The following is a 19863-nucleotide window of genomic DNA, read 5'->3' on the forward strand; positions in this document are numbered from 1 at the left end:
ACCCTGAGCTCTTTGAGGCGTCTCGGAGCTCTGCAGGTTTGGGGTGTCCCCCCTCTCCCCGTCCTTTGCGGGGATAGACACCGGTACGGAGCCCGGAGCCTGCCCTGGGGCAGAGCAGAGCAGCTCTGTGGGTTATTGCTTCTCCCAACAACTCGATCAGTTCAAAGGGGTTTGTCATGGAAAAGGGACATGTCACCTGTCCGGCCAGGTGCTGGAGTAGAACCCCATGGACACAGACTTCCCTGAAGTGGGTAGAAAGCAGTTTCTCTCCCATCACCGATTATCTCATAGGAAAATACTCCAGTTGATCTCCAGGAAGAGTTGCTTGGTGATGAAGGAGCCTGAGCCTGATAGCGCCGGCAATGCAGACCCGGGTGTCGGAAGTTCTCTGTGCCTGCGCTTTTCTGCACGTGCGTGTGTTGTCGATGCCCTTTGCATTAGATAGGACAAGAGGAAACGGCCTCAATTTGCGCCAGGGGAGGTTTAGATTGGATATTAGGAAAAATTTTTACACTGAAAGGGTTATTGAGCATTGGAACAGGCTGCCCAGGGAAGTGGTGGAATCACCATCCCTGGAGGTATTTAAAAGACGGGTAGACGTGGTGCTGGGGGTCATGGTTTAGTGATGGGTTTTGTCAGTGTTGGGTTGATGGTTGGACTTGATGAACTGAAACGTCCCTTCCAACCTGGACACTTCTGTGATTTCAAATGGAAGCTGGTGATGTGTCCTCTGAGCCCAGAGGCGTCAGGCTTCTCCTGCTGGAGATGTGTTGGGCTGAAAGGTTGCAACCACCTTGGGTGGGAAAACTCCTCAATCCCAGTCCTGCACCCGCAGCGCTGCAGGCAGGGAATGGAGCCGGCCTCGTGCCCCCCGCCCCCGCGAACAGCCCCGACGCTCCGAGCCTTTGTACCACGCTCGCTTCTGCCAGCTACCGAAACAACCGATACAAGGGCTCGCAATTGGCTTTATTTAAATGCAAATTCCTGTTGGTTCATTATTATCGCATTCTGCTGCAACAAATAATCAAACACACGTGGCTTGTGGGACTCTTAATTTGACTGAATGCTTTTCACAGCGCTTTGGCTGGGAACTGCGTTAGCTGCTGGATTTGTTCCTAACGAGCAGCGTGGGAGCTTTGTCGTGGAAAAGCAGCATATGCTTGTGTTGGTTTGGGTTTTTCTGGCCCACCAAACTTCAGGGGAATCTCAAAAACCCTGGGTGAAGTTGTTCAAACTAACCTGGAGTCAAACTCCATTGCAAAGGATGAAAACTGGCCTGAGAGATGCGGTCAGGCAAAAAGCCTTGTCCCAGCCCGCGGGGAATGACTGCAGGTGACGTCTAAATCGGTACAAAAGCTTCCTTCAGCATCCGCTGGGACAGCGCGTCGCTGCTGGGCTTAGCTGCTCGCCAACACGGTGCTGGAAGTTTCCTTTGTCCTCCACTTTTACAGCTGAGCTCCCTTCATCCGTGTCCCTTCCCATCCAGAGCAGGTGACTTATTATTCCAAAACCAAGTGCCTTGTCTCTTCTCTGCAAGGCTGGACTTTAAACTCTGGAGCCCAGCCTTCAGCGAGAGAAGAAATGGAGCCTTTGGTTTGTGCACAAACTAGTTCTCAACCATTTTGGAGCAGAACTTTAGTGCCAGACCCTACGATGCTCCGTCTCCTGTCCTTCCCCCTGTGCTCCCACCGCTTCAGGGCAGCGCGTGTGTTGCAGAGCCCGGTGGAAATTGTCCCTCTGGTGTGGCTGTAAGCTTGAAATCCCTGCTGGATTCTGGCTACCTTGGTGCCAGCATGAAGTCAGCCTTCCAAAGCGAAATTGGAGAATGGCATTAGTTCAAGGAACTGCACGGGCTTAAATTACGAGAGAGAATGTACAACTTTGGCATGTGGACTATAAATCCGTGGAGAGGTGTCAAGGCTGAGGCACGACCGGGTGCGTCTGCGGTGCCACTCGCAATCGCAGTTAAATAAACGGAAATCGTGAGCCGAAATAAACCAAAGGTAAAACTAACAAGATCACGGGACAGCGAAAGGTAACTTGCAGTCGCTTCAGGGTTTAAAGGAAGCAGAACTCCTATTGCGTCTGATTCGACGTGGAAATTGAAGTAGGCCGCTAAAAATGACAGCATAGAAAAAATTATGGCATTGGTTAGCTTGAGACCTGCCCCCGCCATGGCATCCTTGCTCTTTGGAAAAGGCTATGTGCCGGATCGCTTTTTCTTTTCTCAGGGGAGAATAGCTAGCTGCCGTGGCTGTGTGCTGTGTGCGCCCAGCTGTGGACGTCAGGAGGTTGTTGCCTTTCCCTACAACTGTCCAGAGATTTATCCCACCGCTATCTGGCATGGCTTGAGAGGCTGAACCGCTGCTGAAAGCATTAAAATTGTTCAGGTAAAAAAATTGTTGCAACTTTCTTGCCTGGCCCCAAAAGCTTTGTCAAGAAGTTCTGCAGGATCCTCCTTCGCAGGACACAGGCCGAGATCAGGAAATAGGCAAGGCAAGTCGGGATCTTTAAAGGAGGTCTTTAAAAACTGTCTCTACTGCAATTAACATTTTTTTCTAGATGATGCTGACATCTTGACAAAGATTCGTACTAGGTTTAATTTATTGGTGGCACACTGAAAATGAATTCTGCCTTTGCTCTGGCAGGATGTGTGCACTTATGTTTTGAATGTTCTGTTTTTTCACCAGCCTGAGCAGAGAACACCCAGTTTTTAGATGCTTGGCTCCCCCAGGATGATAGTGATGGTTAGAATAAAATAAAAAATGAAAGCTCTGCAAATATCTTTGCAGTACTCTAAAAATCTTTAGTAACATTTTTCTCACCAAGTAGATATTTCCATTTTTTTTTTTTCCTGTTGTTCTTACCTACGCTAAAAGAGCAGCAAGATTTCTCTTGAGTGAATGAAGCCTCCGTTTTAGTCTGGTTTTCTTGAGGAAGTTTCTATTCCCTTCAACTTACAGTTAAAAATATATATGGTAATACAGAAGTTGAACGGAAATCCTGAGATTTATTTCGCGAAGCTTTGATACAGTAAATTAAGGCCAGTTCAGGTACAAATATGTTGGAAAGGAAAATTCATCTGTGTACCAGAAATGAAATCCCTCAATTCAGTGATGCCTGTGGCTCACACCGTCGCAGTACGGTCTTCTGATACGCTTAACGTTTGCACGTATGGAAGGTGGAAAATGCGTTACCAAAAGGCAGGCAGAACTAAAGTCTTCCCAGCTAGCTGTATTTTATCTGCTATGGAAGAGACCTAGAAAACCTGAGAGAGATTATTGCAGCTCTGAAAAATCTGAATACTGGCCTAAATGAATTAAAACTTTATAAGAAGTGATATGTGTGTGAACACACAAAATATAAAATGGTTATGTGACCACATGGTAAATGAGCTAGGGCGTTCTTTTATTACTCTCACTGTTCTAAAGAAAGCAAAGATCAGAATTTTCTTCTAGTTTGTACTGTCCGAAATGTAAATCTTTAAACTCTAGCTAAATAGCTACTTCTTGGGCGGGGGGAACCAACCCAAAACCAAACCAGCTTCTACTAAGTAGTCAAAAGTCATATTTTGGGTTTCAGAACAGTTCAACAGAGAAGAAAATTAATGGACCCTCAAGGTTGTGGCTGAGGAGTCTAACCTGGGGCAGGTGGCAGCAATTCAAAGAGGGGAGATCCTCCGTGATGTGGCAGTAAGAGGAGGGGGCAGGTGAAATTCCGGGCTGTCCTGGATGTTGCACAGTAGCTTCCAAACATCGGGACCATTCAGTGGGTGTATCTACCTGCTGGTGTTACTTCAAGCATTAAAGTCGCAATGAGCACAGACAGTAAATGGATTCTGCTGCTAAGTGCAGTGGCATCAAACAGCGAACAGAACTAAGTCACAGACTCTCTTTGGGAGGAAAAAAGAAACCTCAAGCCAAGCCAAGCCAGCGCGTAAACAGCTGCTGCCAGGCTCCGCTGCGGCCAGAAACCATGTGTCATCAGTATGGCAGCAGCCCACTTGAAACATTTATTCCTCAGACACTGTGAAGGAAGAAACGTAACCCCCGCCAGTATTTGATCGGTTGTGTCCAACTGCAATAGTATCTTCCACTGTTCCTACCGTCATTTTGACATCTGCAAATCTAACAGAGGAAGTAATTTCAAAGGTAATGCTTTGCTAATGTGCTGACTGTCTTTTCAACAGCTAGAAGAAATGTTGGTTTAAGGGAGAGGCTGCTTCAGTTAAAGATGTTCTCAAAGTTACAGTCCTTAGAGTTTTTGTGGTTGTATTATTGCTTCACCACAGCCATTTGTATCCTTATTGCTTCTCCCTTCAGCTGTAATCCTCCCATAACAAGAGGTTGTTCTGCCTGGACAGTGCACAAACTAAAACTTTTGGCTACTTTACTATTATGCAACTGATTGTATTTGAATCAAAGGCGAAAACAGAAGTCTTAAAAAAACAAGCACAGAATTGCCATTAGTTCTCTCTGTTCTTGACCCCGCTTTGCTATTAAATACTGCACACAGTCAAGTAAAGGAACAAAGTATATTACAAGAGATCACCAACTGTATCATACATTTAATAAATGAACTGGGATCCATTCACCAAAAGAGAACATTGTTTACATAATGAAGTGGAAAGCAAAAACACTACCTCTCTTGCTAGTATTTTTTTTTTACCTACAGTATACCAAGTTATACAATATATTTATAGGTTACTTCCAAAATGTTTTAAACATCTAAATTTTGCATTCCCTTGCATTAAAAAAATTACATATTAATTACTCTGGAAAGTTTCTGAACTCTGTTTAGCAGCAAATCTCCTTTCTTGATGGTTTCTTGGTACTGCCAATTCTTGCTATCAGGCCTAGGAATTGTGGGGGGGAAAAAAAAACAGATTTAGAAGTGAGAACACGTTTTACACTGAGGTACTTACACTTCTGTAATAAGTGTGATCAAAATGTATAGAATTCAACTAGGTTGTCAAAAACGATTTCTAGGAATTGCGAGCTTACCTGTTAGTTTCTACAATCTCATTTACTTTGTCTATTTTGCAGTGTAATCGCCCAGCTGCGATAAATCTTGAAAGCTCCCTAAGGAAAAAAAAAAAAAAAGGCAGCTGGTTAAATCATGTTTCACCAAGGACTTGTAGACTCAGTACTGAACCTGCTACTACAAAATAACATCATCACCATGCTATATTTCTGAAACAACAGCCTATATATTTTCATAAGTTATCTTTCCTATGCATCCTTGTCTTATTAAAGCTTGGATGTTACACACAAGAAGAATCATTCAAGTGATCTGAATACAAAATGTCTTAGTATTTTCTTCTCAGGCCAAAGAATCACTTGAGTCAGTGAAATTTATCACTTGGCTTAGCATCAACTACTCTTCAAATTCAAAGGCAGCTGTCATGTAGTGTTCCTATACGGAATTTATCCTGATGTATAGATCTTAATGCCAGTCAATTCATTAGAAAAGTCTCTTAATAGATTCCTACTCTCTAGTAGCTCTAAATATGCTGCTTTTCTTAATTATTAATGAAAGACTAGTTTCTCATATGGCATTTAGAGTCAAAGAAACACTGGAAAAGTCATCATGAGAGATTGCAATCAAATAATTTTCTTTGAAAAGTCCTTTCCAACCTAGACAATTCTATGATTCTGTAAGGTTCACTTGAATTTAGGTATGTTTAGAATCAAAGTAGAATAGAGATTTTTGTTCGTAGTGGGATCATTATAAATAATTAAGGTGTAAAGTGAGATCTTTATGAACTTAAAAAGCTGAATAACTTACTGATCTATGAATTCTACACTGACTCCAAATGCCTCTGCCATGTATCCTAATGTCAATGACCGGTAAGACTCTAGGAGCTGGCTATATGCGTGAATTCTCATTTCCCGTACATAGTATCGATAGTGGGGTGCAAACAGCCAGTCTTTTTTCATCTCTTGCTCTACAATAGCTGAAAAGAAAAAAAAGTCAGTAATCTCTAGGAAATGTAAAATATCAGTTGTGTACATAAAACACGTAACACCAGTTAATAAGTAATCAGTGTGAACATAATTATATCGTATTCTTGCATACTTCAGGACAGGAAAGGTATTCTACTATAGAGAAGTACACTCATATAGTCTGTATCAGTTCTGGAACCAAAAGCAGTACTAACAGGCAAACAACACCGCGGCAAAGCTAATGAGACCCTGTTTGTCAGCAGAGAATCCCTCCGCCAGGGTGTGAGCAAGTCGTGCCCCTGCTGCAGGGGACGACCTCATGGAAGGTGTGTGCTGGGGTCTGCAGTCACACAGGAGCATCGCAGTGCTGGGAAACAAACAGTACTTGGTATGTAACTACTTGAAGAAACATCATTATCCGAAGTTGTAAAGAAATAAGATTAACTTCCTGGTACTAGCTCTCACATTAGTTACAAGGATTTCCAGGCTCTGAAGTAACTTTCTCCTGACAGTTTCAGTTCTCAGCTAGTGATAAGACCAACAATAGAAAAATGTTGCCTTTAGCTTTTAATCTCATCAAGCCTAGACTTCTACAAAATGAAGTGGGGCTTGTGTTGTGGTTTTTTTTTTTCCTAAATACCTTATTTTCTTGTATTCTAAATCTCACTGAAGGAAAACAAGCAGTCTGAATACTGGCAAGAATGGGAGTTTTCTGAGAAGTTTTTCTTCAGTTGTCACCCTTTCACCCAGAAACCAGACCAGAAAGCCAATGGTAACAACAATGAAAACTTTCTATGTAATTTCTTTCACAGGTTGAGATTTCAGGGCCTTTAGACTACAAGTCCTATCACTTCTTTCAAAGATAAAACCTTTCAAAGCTTTCCCATCTGACCCAGCTCTCCAGGTAAGACGGTGTTCCGTAGCCATTTTCAAAATGCTTTTCTACCTAATCAGGCAGGAGCATTCATAAAGCTTATTGTATGCAATGAAGGTTCATTTGTTTGTTTTAGAAATCAAACCGCAACAAATTTTAGGTCACTGGTCAATAAAACCCCCATACCTCTCTTCTTTTTCTGCATAAAGTAGCTCTAGTTATAGACTGTAGCTACTCCACAAAAGTTGTGTATGATCTGAAACAAATAACTGAACCACCTGAAATAGCGTTGTAGGAAAGAACACAGCTTTACCTAGTGACTGGAAAAAGGCTGCGTAACGGCATTCGTACAGAGAAAAGAGATACTGTCGTACAGCTGGCAAACTGTGTAACACTTCCAGAATCTCTGCTCCTTTGATAACCTGAAAGCAAAGAACCATGTTTAAATACCATCATTTTCAGCATGGAGATAACCAAGTTAAAGAAAGGCTGTGTCTGTTTGAACTGGTGTTTTCATCTGCTTTCCTTACCTTTTCCCTAAGGTCAGGCCTGTCTAATGCAATCATGCTGACATAGACCGTGTACGTTACAAATGTTTTGTAATCCATAAGTTCATAGGATGTAAATGTTGAAACTGTATCAAGAAAGAGCTCCGCTGCTTGTTTGAAATCTCGAATAGCTACACAGTAAAGGCCCTGGTACACTTTGAGACGATTTCTCCTGTCCCAGTCTCCTCCTTCTTCTATTAGACTTAAAATAGAACAAAAAGAAATATTTACTTATGTAAATGTATTATGTAATAAGTTACATGAAACAAGTACAGTAAATCAACTGATACCACGTGATTAGAGAAGAATAACTTGTTTTATGTTACAGCTTGTTGAAACAGTCCAGGCTTTGTACACCTGGGGCTTCCTTGGAACAGGAGAGGCCAGATGCTTTTGCACAGGGCAGGCTTCAACTGAAAGGAAAAGTTTACAGCCTCTAAAATTGTGACCACAGTCTTTTGAGATGTGCAGGTAAATATTACTGTCAACCTTGGCTGTGGCAGCTTATTTCAACTGCCTATGCTGCTAAAATCAAAGCCATCCAACTAGCAGCATAGAAAGAAAAATTAAAAGTTGCCACTTCTCAAGGATAACATTAACGTAAAATTTATGCGGCTATAAGCAGGAGCAGAGGCCGAGACAAAATCTTCTAAGGCGGCAACACAAGGAACATGATAACTGGGAAGACCCTCTGCCTTGGTTACTCATAGCACCAGCAAAGAGACTGGGAACCGCAGCTTGCTACAGGAGCGACTCAAGTTCAAAATGCAGACAGCACAGAGACACTGAAGCTAGCAGTGGAAATGAGGGAAGGAGAGCGGCACCAAAGCACACCGTGATGACACCGGGCTCTTGCTTCTAGAGGAAACACTGACAGTTCACAGAACCAGCTGGGTGGCACTGGCAGCAGCTGGACTCAGCTCGCAGTCCTGCACTGCACTTGATCGTACAATCTAATGACACCCGAAGTCATTAGTTCTAACAGCTACAGAACAGATAAGTGGGAGTGGAGGGTGGGATACAAATACAAATTAAGTCAGCTGCTAGAAAATAACTGGCACAAAATATTACCCTTTCTTTTCTCTTCCCCCTTATAAAAAAATCCAGGAATAGGAAACTCTCTAGTACACCCATCACTCTGTGATTCCATCTTGTAACCAGTGAGACAGTATAATTTCTTTACAGCACGATATTTATCTTCTATTTATTTTGTTACAGTTGTCTCAAAAGTGCTTTAGTGCACTCAAACTACCCAAGCAGTACCTTTTTGCCTTTTCAATGTTCCGTGTGATGAGGTCGTTATCCATATAAAACAAGCCAATCCTTAGAAGGTAGAACACAATATCCAGACGATGTCCCAGTGCCACAGTTTTGTCGTAAGTCTTGCGGAACGCAGTCAAAGCTCCCTCCTAACAAGACAGTATTTTCTACTGTAAGAATGTTAAAAGCACCTAGAATATTTACAAAATGTCTGTCATAAGTACGCACATTCTTTTCTGCCAATAATTGTGACTTTGTTAGTTTCCCATAGCACTTCAACATTATGTATTCTGAATAATCTTAAAGAATCAAAGTTTAAATTAAGTTAAAAGAGCCAATATTATCTATCTTTTAAATCTAAGGATCTGTAACTTGAAATTAAGTCGCACTACGTAAATAGCTTACAAAAGTCTAAAGACACATGGAAAGTGAAAAATAGCATCTGCAAATGGAAAATAACTTCCCCCTTTCAAGAAAAAATGTTTTCTTTCAAGGGCCACTTGTTTTTATTCTAGACAATTTAAATTTCAGTAACACCCTCCCCTATCTCCCGTCTATGTCTCAGTTGTGCCAAAGAGAAAACGTACTGTAAGTCACCCAGCTTCCTCCCTGTGAACTTCCACTGGAACCTGCCTAGCTCAGAAGATTACGATGCAGTGTTTTGAATGAGTCTGTAAAGCCTCTGCCATGAACCAACCTTGTCCCCAATCCTGCACAGGTACTCAGCTTTGGCCATCATTGCATCTCGGATTTCACTCTCCCCCAAGATCTTTTCTGCATCTTCTAACTCATTGTCAAGACGTTTCAGTTCTTCCTCATTAGCTTTCTTCATTTTGTTCAACAGATCCGTGTCTATCTGCCATTCCAGAGACTTGCAGAGGGCTTCATAATACGGAGCCATATCTGAAAGAAAAGCAGGAAGACTTCTGCTATTAATTGCTGCAACAAGTGTGTGCCTGTTTCTAGTGCAGAGCACCGAAAGACAACACCACGGATTGTCACTGCCAACTCCATCCTTTCTACTATAAGGTACTTTTAAATCAGACGTGACTGAGCTGGTGTTTCAGCAGGCCTTGCCTGCCACACATCTTTTTGCTGACTCTTTTCCATCACCGCTCTTTTTATAGCTCTCCCACTTCACTTTCCTCACTGTTTATCCCACCCTGAGTGCAGTGGACCCCAGTGCCTTTTAAAACACCAGCACAATGTAACAGTGGGCAAAGCTGGGGACAAGGCACCACGCTGATAGCGTCCAACCCCCTTCCTATCCCACCTGACCCCCTGTTGCTCTCGGACTGGCCGTGCCCCAGGGGTAGTTTGATGCCCTCCAGCTGGCAAACGTGTACACGCCCGCACACTCACCCACGCCAGAGACAAATGAACACAGACAGTCAGACCGGCTCCCTGCCTACTCACGCACGCCTCTGGACAGACAGACGGACAGGCAGGACAGAAAGAGCCCCCCTGCAGCCCGTGGAGGGACAGGCTCCCCCCCGCTCCCCTCAGCCCAGGCCGCACTCACTGTGGAGCCGCACGGCCGCCATCAGCTCGTCGCGCGCGGCGGGGTCGGGCGCGCGGGGCCGGAGGCTGAGGAGGAAGCGGAGCTGGGCGATGCGGAGGTCGGGGTTCTTGGGCAGCCCCTCCTCCTCCAGGTTCTCCAGCGGCATGGCGGCGGCGGGACGGGACGGGACCGGGCAGCTCGGCTCCGGGCGGCGGCGGCGGCGCGGCCCAGTGACTCAGCCGCGACGGGCGGAAACGGCGGGGCGCTTCCGCCTCGCAGCGCCCCCTGCCGTCCCGGAGGCCTGTGCGTGCTGAGGGGGGGCGCGCATGCGCAGGGCGGTGTCTGCTCGGGGGGTGCGCGCGCACTGCGAGGGCGCGCAGGGCGGCCTATAGGGGGCGGGCGCGCGCAGGCCATAGGTACCGTGTCTGTAGGTGCGGCGGGCACCGGCAGGGCAGCGGGGGCATGCAGCGCGGGCTGTAGGAGCTGGGCGCCCACAGTGCAGGCGGTAGGGGCCGGGCACGCCCGGTGCAGGCTGCAGGAGCTGGACGCTTCGCCGTGCGGGGTACCGGGGCCTGAAGGCGCGGTCTCTGAGGGACGTACGTTGCCCTGTCCCCGCTCTCCCTGTCGCTGTCCCCGCGGCTCCGGTGCGTTTTGCTTTGGTTTGTCTAAAAACGGCTTCTCGGGTGCTCGGTGCGTTGGACACGGGGCAGCGAGAGAAGCTTAGACGGGATCCCCGCTTCTGCTGTGGAAAATAAATAAACAGTAGGCTGGTAGCTTTCATAGCTGTAGGAAAAAAAGCTGGAATGTGTTACCCCAAAGCACGCACGTGGCTCAGAAGAGCAAATAAAAGGGACTTAAACCCCCCATGTTCTGGTTATATCTCACCCGGGTTGGGGAGGTGTCACTCCTGGTCTCTGTCCCACGTTCCCACCTACTTTGCATTTAGGTTTTCTTAACGTTTCTCCATCTCGTTAGTAAACATTCCATCTTTTCTGGCCTCTGCTGGTACCAAGGTCCTGGCCGCGGCGGGCCAAGCTGCGCCCATGGGCAGGTGGCACTGGAGATGGGTGGCCACCACAGGTCACCCCCCCATCAGCCCCGGTCCTGCCAACGGACCACCCCCAGCTGTGCTCCACCAGGTGCTTTTTGGTTTTAAGTGATGTCATTTGCTGGAATTGTGTGTGAAACACAATGCTTTTTGATGATGCCTCTATTTTGGGGTTGGGTTTTTGGTCCAGGTCATGGGAGAAACTGTTCCCTCGACTGTTCCGGCATGGTGCATTCCTAAGATTGGCTTCTTTATATTGGGTGGGAATTATTTAGAAGCTTGCTGGGAGGAACTGTTTGCTGCATTTTTGGTAAGTGCTAGTATTTGTTATGTTGATTTGGATTTTTTTTCCCCTTCATTTGAGTCATTGGCTTGTAGTTCTATTGGTTCAGAACAAAATAAAGGAGAATCTGTGTTTTAAGTTGAGTAGCTCCGTTGTTTCTTTAGGAGCAGGGTTGGGGTTTTTTGTCTTCTGTTTCTTTTTTTTTTTTGAGTTGCAAACTCTTTTGTATTGATTGCGCAATAAGGAATTGCTTTGTTGCTTTGCGGAGAACTGCACGTAGATCTTTTGCAGCAGTGTTTATGTTATTTGCCTGTTGGCCGTTGCATTTGCTCAGAGACCTATTAATTATATTTTTTTTATGACAGACCCTTTTAGGCCTCTCGCATATTTTTCTTTTGAATCTTGTCCCCAGCTATATTTCTTGGGGAGTGTGCTCTGGCACTGCGGTATGCTGTTTATTCTTAGCGTGCCTTGTTTAGGAAGAAAAGGCCGGTTGGGTGTTGGTTTTTTTTTTTTCCTGCTAAGTAAGGCTGATGTTTCATACGCTCAGGCACTGCACTGAGATTAGCTCACAAAAATTGAAGAAGAAAAAAAAATTGAATCCTGTCCAACGTCCAGTTATTGCAGCCGATCTCTCCAGCGCTGGGTGGAAGGTGGAAAGTATGTGCAGCTCCCTTGTAAACAGATAACCTGGCTGTCACCTTAGCTCTTTTCCTAATCCCTAATAAAGATTGGTTTGCAGCCACAGCTGGAGGTCCCCATCTCTTCCAAAATTCACGTCATTCATAACTATTATAGCTCTGGCCATTCTTACTGTCCACTGAGATACCCATGCCCAGTCAATGTTGCTGCGGTTTTTGGCATCCCCTGTTCATTGTGGCAGTAAAAGCCACAATTTCGTTACGTGCTGTGGGAGAAAGAAGTTTTTCATTCTCCTTTTTCTGGATTTGCCGCTTGTTAATTGCCCCCAGAATAAGTTGCTAGGTGTGAGAAAAGTAAGGGAGGCAAATTTTAATTTTTCTGGGTTTAGTTGTTGCTAAAATGTTGTGTTTTGTTTTGTAACCATATGAAACACTAGTTAATTAAAAAGCCCGGCATTCATTGTCTGTAAATATTTGCCCGCATTTTCGTATTTATGTATGTTTAAGCAATAACTGGGAGCAAGGGAGCTGGCTACGCGCACGTGACGTTCCCTGCTAAACATGAAAGGAAATTCAGGGAGAATATTTATATCTCAAATATTTATGTGAAGAAATAAGGCCTTGTGGTGACTGTAATTCTCACGTGGCCTTACAGCATTCAGATGGATCCAAATGAATAAATACTTTTCTTTTTTTTTTTTTTTTTTCCCCCTCAAAACAGACCTCAAGTGATTGCTTCCTTCCCTGCAAGATGCGGCGGGGCTCCTGTGGTGGCTCCTAGGAACTCTAATGCTGCTGTTTTATTGAAGAGTGACAGCACGGATGTGCTGCAGGTTCTTTTAATGGCATAAAATAGCCAGGTTATCTGGCTGAAAATAGGGGCCAGCCTCTTCAGCAGCTGGCAGGAGCTCCTCAGCACCTCCCTATGGCTCTGCACCCGCAAAGCACTGATCCTGCCTGCCCTCCTGCTCCCACCAACCCCACAAGTGGCTCCGATGGCATCCAGGGCATCCAAGGAGGTCTCCTCTGCCTGATGGCAGTTTTGGAGCAGGACAGGTTTGTCAGTCCTTCTAGCCACGCAGTCAAGCTTAAAAATAGTAAAATATAGTGTTATTAGCCGCTGCTTTGCTCTCCAGCATTGCTTTTCGTCTAGCTGATGGCTGCACTCCTCTCACAGGGAGCGGAGGTCTCCCACCTGCTTGTCAAATCAAGGGGTGTCGTGGCTCTCCGGTGTCTAGGAGGGACAGACAGGTTGACTTTTCCTCCTGTGGCGGTGTCTCCCTCTCCCAGGGCGGTGCAGACCCCGCACCCCCAGCGATGCTCGTGCACACGGCGAGCTTCGGTTGCTCCTTGCAGGTCCCGAGCGGACACATCTTACATGGTCAGCACTCCCGGCAGCGGCAGGTGATCATCCCAGTGAACACCATCCTCCCTGTTATCATTTTTGCAGCCGTGGGAGGCCACAGACGGAGCTGGAAGTGCAAACGTATTTCCAGATCTCCTCCTCCTCCAGTAACAGCTGTTACTAAACGCTACCCGGAGCACAGCGGCTCCCCATGCCCCAGTGTGGGGTTGCTTCTTGTCATGTCCTGGCCAGCCCTTCGCCCTTGGAGCCATGCCCAGGCCACCCTGATGTCCATCAAGGCACATGGGCTGCAGCGTGTCTGATGGCAGCTGAGCAGCCACAAGATGACAGTGTTTCAGAGCAATAACTGCGCCGCGTCTCCAACCGCTGGGTGCTCGCTTTGCTGGACTGTTTTTTTTCCCCAGCGTGCAAAGTGAAGCTCTGCTATGGCTAAACGCTACCCGAAAGCTTTGGGGACCTTCTGCAGGGGCACAGCTGGGACAGGCCACCCGAAACCTGCCGTGTCCCCCTCCCCAGCCACCGCCTGGTGTCCAGGACCCTGTGCCCGGCCAGACGGTGACTTGCTGCTCGCAGGGAGACACCCGCTATGGCAGTGGCTTGCGATTTCCATTGGTGGAGCCTGGACCCCGGCTTCTGCCTCTCCCTCTGCTCGTCCCACCCCACTGGGCCCAGGGGCTCCTCTCTCCCTGCCTGCGAAGAGAAAAGCTCACCCCACCTCAGGGTACGTGGCACCTGCCAGCAGCAGGTCACAGAAGTCTTCTGCTTTCCTCTCCCAGGACCACCCTGGCACTGTGAGCATCCTCTGACAGCAGACGGGACCCGGCTGGGACCCAAGTGCTGCTGAACAACTTTGCTTTCCCAGGGCGAAAGGCGTGAAGGGTCCTGGGAGGCACTGGTTGGTGTGTCCCTGCTGTCACGAAGAGCTCCGTGTGCACAGCCGTCACACCGTGAGGTGCAGGCTCACCTCAGTAATACCAATTACCCTTTCTTAACCTTGCTGTGATCCTCAGACTTCAAGGCCGATGCGTTCGTTTTATTTCCAGGGCTGTTTTAACTTAACTTTAGAAAAGATGGCACTTGAGTCACGTCTGGCTTCATCCTTCAGCTGTGGAAGTGTTGACAGCGATACGCACAGCTGCACTATCTAAACCTACAGGTGTTAGGCATTGATTTCTTCCCAATCAGCTCCTAAAAGTTACCAGTTCTCATAATTATTGTTGGCATAAACGTGGCTCTCATCTCTGGAAGCCTGGCTCTCAGAAATTAAGAGTCTGTGTTAGCGAGCAGTGAAAGGCACAGGTCAAGCCCTCTGCCAGCGCAGTCCCACTGGCTGGCTGCCATAGACAAGCCCTGCCACAAGCATAAGGAGAGTTAGAAAACACCCTTGGAGTGGGATTTCTGCATCTCTTGACCTCCCTGGTGGTGTTTTGTCACCCCCTCTGTGTTGCTAATTGCAGCTGATCAGCCAGGTATCTGTTTCACTGCAATTAGAAGTGTCTTTTATTTATTTATCTGGAGCTTTTCGAATCAGTAAATCCTTCCCCACTGGCACATCAGGATGCTTCGAAGGACAAGGTTTCACGTAGTCCCCAAATTAAGTCTTTTACAGCATTAAAAATCTGTTAGTCAGGGTGTTCCAACAAGCAGTATGTTAGAGGGAGTTTATTACCTTGGGAAGGCAGGATAAAACTGCATCGTTAATAGAGACCTGAAAAGCTATTAATATCTAAGGGCCATGAGAAATCCAGCTGGCAGGTGGGGATGGGACGGCGGGGGAGCCTCCTCCCGCAGCAGCCCTGGGTGCAGGGGGGGTGATGGTGTGCTGGTGCCTCAGCCTGGATTTATTTAACACCACTTCTTTGGGAAATCTTGGGGGGGAAAGCTCTTTTTGAACAGGTGAGAGCCCACTTTATTTGGTGCCACGAAAACATACGGGAAGAGACAACCCCTGGGTGAAATGGCTTGTAATGGGGAGTGGGAGGGGTCGCTGCTGGCACAGGGACGGGAAATTCTGGTGTCTGTCCCATCATCAAACCAAGAGACACTGAGAAGATGTTTGTGGAGGTGCATAAACGTGTGCACATGCAAATGGTTTATGCTCGAACCTTTTGTTTGAGGTCCTGTATTCCAGCCTCACTGTGTTTAACGCAGACTGGTGGATGCAGGTGTTGCGTGGTCTGTAGGAAATGGTGGCCTGCGAGCCTGAATTTCAACGTGAGGTCTATTTACTCCGTCTCTTCTCCTAAGTACAGATTTACTTTCAGAAAATTGGTACTGTAGACCAACCCGCTGGTGTATTTGTTTCATACGCAGCAGGAGCGCCCAGGACATAACCGGTGTTTCCCATGACAAACGGCGTGAATATTGTCCCAGACTGGTGCTGGATCTGGCCCTCGCTTCCCCACATGGAGCACAAATATTGATGCCTCCTCCAGACTCACGTGACGATTTTTGGGGTTTACCATCCACGGGGTAAGGTCTGCTGCTTCTTAAGGTATCATATTGCACGTAGAAATCCACAAATCTTTATTAAGATTCGTCAGCTCCAGCTGTGTGTCTGTATCTACCTTTGTTTTTTAGGTAATTTGTGCTGTACACTTTCACCACATGATTGCTCTTATTGTATGCGGTTCCTTCTGTTGGGCACTTCTCTGTTGACTACGATTACTACTGCATCAACTGAAAATGCTCCTGTACTATATAATTAACTTTATCTGCTTTGCTACAATGCTCCTCACTGGTAATTACACACACTTCAGCTCTTTCACTCCATTTCTAAGACTTTAAGAAGTGCTGATTACTCTTGCCCAGTCTCTGTCCAAACTGGAGGGTTTTTACATGTCTACAATTATATCTTTTTCCTTGCAACAACTGTGCTGTAATCTGGATATTGATTATAGTACACACAACGTGATCTTTAAATAAACCATCTGTTTGGAATTCATTGGGGTTTACATGTGCCGTTAGCAAAAAGCTCATTTAAATCCTCAGGTTGTTGGCCAGTTGATTTGATAGTTATCAGTTTACTGAGTTAATTTGAAATGGAGAGCAAGGATTTTGAAGTATTTCAGTCCTCTGGGGTGTTACTCCATTTTCCTCCTCTTCAGCTCAGCCTTGTCAGCCTTCCCTGCGGTGCCTTTGTGCCTTTTGTCCTTTGATGATATTTTTTAAGCCTCTTTTTCTAAGGTAATAGTCTCATGCGATTATACCCTCTGCCCGTCAGTCTGTCTTTCTGTTCTCTAATGCGTTTGAATCCCTTGGTCAACTTGAACAAAATTTGGTAGATGCCGTGAGCTCTCCACAATGTCCGATTCCCTGAAGTGACGTGCGGATCAGGTAGGGCAGATCCCAACAGGAGAGGACCAGCCGTTGTGGCTGCAGCACCTCGTGCTAGCAATGCCTTTTATTTAGCTGGCACTTAGGGAACGTGGCCAGCAGCGAGGACTGCTGTGTGGCCATCGCAGGCTACACGGAGGGATGGGAAATACATAGGCGTGAGGCACATAGGCAGGAAGAGCTGGGAGTATTGCCGTGGTGGGGATGGGGGTGACGTGGGGAGAAGGGGTATGGGATCTGTGGGAAAGCAGCCTTCATCCCTGACTGCTCCCAGAGCAGCAGCTGCTGCTGTAATTACAAATATTGATGTGTTTTCCACAGCTGCTTTTCAAACGCACAGCCTCATTTATTTATATTTTTTTTTTTTCAATCTTTACAACGACAAGTCGTTTTCACATCATGGAAAGAAAGGCGCTTGCCTGAGAAGCGTTCTCTAACTTCTATTGAGATCTCGTAGCAAACCAGGCACACGTTTATTAATCAAGGGAAGTGGTATTTGATGCAAACACCAGTGCGGTGATTTAACATCATGTTGTCTTTTAAAATAAACCCAATGATGGAGCTGATGCAGTCTGAACATCCTGCTAAGTTCACAGGGCAAGGTACTTCTCTAAAACATATGGGAATGTGGCTCTGGCCATTGATGAGGACTGTTGGTGTACCTGGAGAGCTTCTACCAAATGCCCATTGACTTGAGCATCAATTTAACTGAAGAAGCTGCTCTTGTTTCCTTCCCCTGAGTGCACCACGAGTCCCAGCGTGAGTGGGATTTGAGGGGAGACACAGCGCTGTGCTGTTCTGCCCCAGCACCGATCACCCAAAGTGTTTTATTAATGCACAAATTGCTAGCCTGAGAAACTTCAGTTTGGGTGAAAATAGCTGGATTATTACCTTAGGGGGAGGTTATGGTGCTTTTAATAAGTGTGCAGAAAATTCAAACCATCTGGAACTGAGAGTCCACCTCTGCGTGCGGTGGTGGAGGATGCTCCTCGGCTGATGGAAATGGCTTCACCATTGCACAGAGGGGTCTGAGTGACCTTGGGAAGGGGAGAGCTCGGATGCCCAAGTACCTCCAGTATCTTTCTTTCTTTTATTTGGAAGGCTAACCCTGCTTTACCAGAACGGGAATATCCTTCATCCTGTAGAGGTGAAGAAAACTCTCCGGATGATTTACATCGTGTCTCAAGATCAAACCTTCAAAGGTCAGAGAGAAGGCCCTTAAGCAAGGAAAGCATGATTTAGCCCTCTATAAATGCTAGTGTTATTAGTGGTATTACAGCAATGTAGGTAACTTTTGGTTGCATATTTAATCTTCTTCAGCTGCGATTTGACATTATTGGGTGAAAAAACCCTGTGTAATTACTTCCCTTTTGGTGTCTTGCTATGTTGTAACTGCTGTAAAGAAACCTGTGCCTTGATGGTATTTGATAAATGCCTGGTTAGTGCCCTGTAAAGCCCCGGCTGGCTGCAGCGTTCAGCCTTTGCTGCCGTGGTTTTTATCCATCCATTTCCCAACTGGGGCTGCGTTTAACTCTCCTTTTGTAGCTGATTAGAGTTGCCTGTTAGGTGGGGTTATTTTTCTCTTGATTTCCATTTTCCTTTCACCTCTCCCCTGACTTTCCCCTCCTCATCTCTTGCTCTCTGGACCTTTCTTTTTTTCCCCTGTTCTTGCGCTTGGTGGTAGCAATCACCTCATCTGGTAAATGAGATGGTTCTCCTGCTGTTGCCTCCTTTCGGGGTGTAGTTTGAGTTTCTGATGGTTATATTTTACATGGTGTGGATATGGCCAGCTTCTAAAATCCCCCCCCACAACTCACGTGGACCCGGTGCGATGCTGAAGCATCGTGAGTATCTCAGATATTCGTCCTTGAGCCAGACTCTTTTCCTCTTTTCGTCTTGCCTGCTGAGACAAACCGCTTGGCAGTTATTAGTGCACGGACACCATTCGCTCTTGCAGGATTATTCCCGTTTATTCACTGCTTATTCCAATGTGATATAAAAAATGGAGTAGGATCCTGGCCCCAGCCAGCAGCGTGTGCTGGTGAGTGATATAACATATATTCTGCTACTTCTTGCATCTTCCAACTAACATTTTTCCCTGTTACAACTCAATTCTTTCCTTTCTAAGTGCAAAAATTGCCCTTTAATGTTTTCCTACCATGACCTGCGTGGCCGTACCTCCTCATTTCATCTATTTTCCTCCACGTTCGCGCTGAATCCTGCCCAGCCGTTCCCAGCCCTGTCCCACGGAGGTTGTACCCGCTGCTCTGCTCTCCAGGCTGGCACCCCATGCTCCTTCCCCTGCCCCTGCGGCTCACGTACATCAGCCCACCGGCAATTTGGGCTGGAAGAATAACCCCAGACGTGCCAGCGTCCGTCTGGCACGGGGAGGTGTTCCTCACAGCAAAGAAAAGGCACTTTGTGAAACGCGGTTTGCTGCTCTCTTGAGTAGAGACAAAGGTGTCCCGGTCTGTGGCCATCAAATGCTTGCTGTTAATTGCAGGATACCTCCCGGTCGGCTGGAGGCTGTACCCCAGCTTTCCACCCATCGGGGCTCTCTGCAGACACGCTGAACGCCCTGTTTCATGCGTTTTCTGATTATTTCAGCTCTTTGGCACCCATCCATTCTGCTGTTGGGTGGCTGGATCTCACCCTCAGTGTGTATTTTCTGGTCATAGCCATCCTTGGTCAGATGCCATTTAGACACTGGTCCAACTCATCAAACAACTTGCTTTCCTGCTCGAGGCCTTGGACTTCAGTCAAGTTAACCACTGAGAAACCCTCTCAGCTTCGGTTTGATGCAGGAAGTATTGGGTTTGTGCCAGCTTCTTTTTTCAGTGTTATTTTTTCAGTAGTGTATGTCTACAGTGTATACATGTATATGTACGCACACTGTATACTCTATATAGTTATACATATAACGATATATGCACACTGTACTGTCGGTACGTAATCACACACACATGCACGAGTCTATCTATCTATACATATGAAGGTATGCATATAATAAAGGTTGCAGTAGTCTTACTTGCATTCATTTCCTCTCAGCTTTTTTCTCCTG

At 46.4% G+C, this 19863-nt stretch overlaps 1 protein-coding gene and 2 long non-coding RNA genes across 3 annotated transcripts in view; 2 read left to right on the plus strand and 1 right to left on the minus strand.

Annotated features, from left to right (window-relative positions):
• LOC128915769 (uncharacterized) lies at positions 1–8631 on the plus strand. Its single transcript, XR_008468745.1, has 5 exons — positions 1–4151; positions 6209–6333; positions 6758–6849; positions 7696–7838; positions 7990–8631. It is a non-coding gene; the product is annotated as an uncharacterized LOC128915769 (long non-coding RNA).
• PSMD6 (proteasome 26S subunit, non-ATPase 6) lies at positions 4548–10388 on the minus strand. Its single transcript, XM_054216536.1, has 8 exons — positions 10150–10388; positions 9325–9530; positions 8631–8776; positions 7350–7569; positions 7133–7241; positions 5788–5956; positions 5004–5081; positions 4548–4855 (listed from the first exon to the last, which is right to left on the minus strand). The coding sequence occupies exons 1-8, from the start codon at positions 10292–10294 to the stop codon at positions 4759–4761; spliced, it is 1170 nt and encodes a 389-aa protein (XP_054072511.1). The 5' UTR covers positions 10295–10388; the 3' UTR covers positions 4548–4758.
• The window catches only part of LOC128915771 (uncharacterized), a 20602-nt gene continuing 10212 nt past the window's right edge, over positions 9474–19863 (plus strand). The window contains exons 1-5 of the long non-coding RNA XR_008468746.1: positions 9474–9656; positions 11367–11486; positions 12830–13156; positions 15780–15938; positions 17904–18004. This is a non-coding gene — a long non-coding RNA (uncharacterized LOC128915771). The remainder of the gene's footprint in view (positions 9657–11366; positions 11487–12829; positions 13157–15779; positions 15939–17903; positions 18005–19863) is intronic.

Source organism: Rissa tridactyla, chromosome 10, assembly GCF_028500815.1.
Source record: "Rissa tridactyla isolate bRisTri1 chromosome 10, bRisTri1.patW.cur.20221130, whole genome shotgun sequence".
Classification (NCBI taxonomy): Eukaryota; Metazoa; Chordata; class Aves; order Charadriiformes; family Laridae; genus Rissa; species Rissa tridactyla.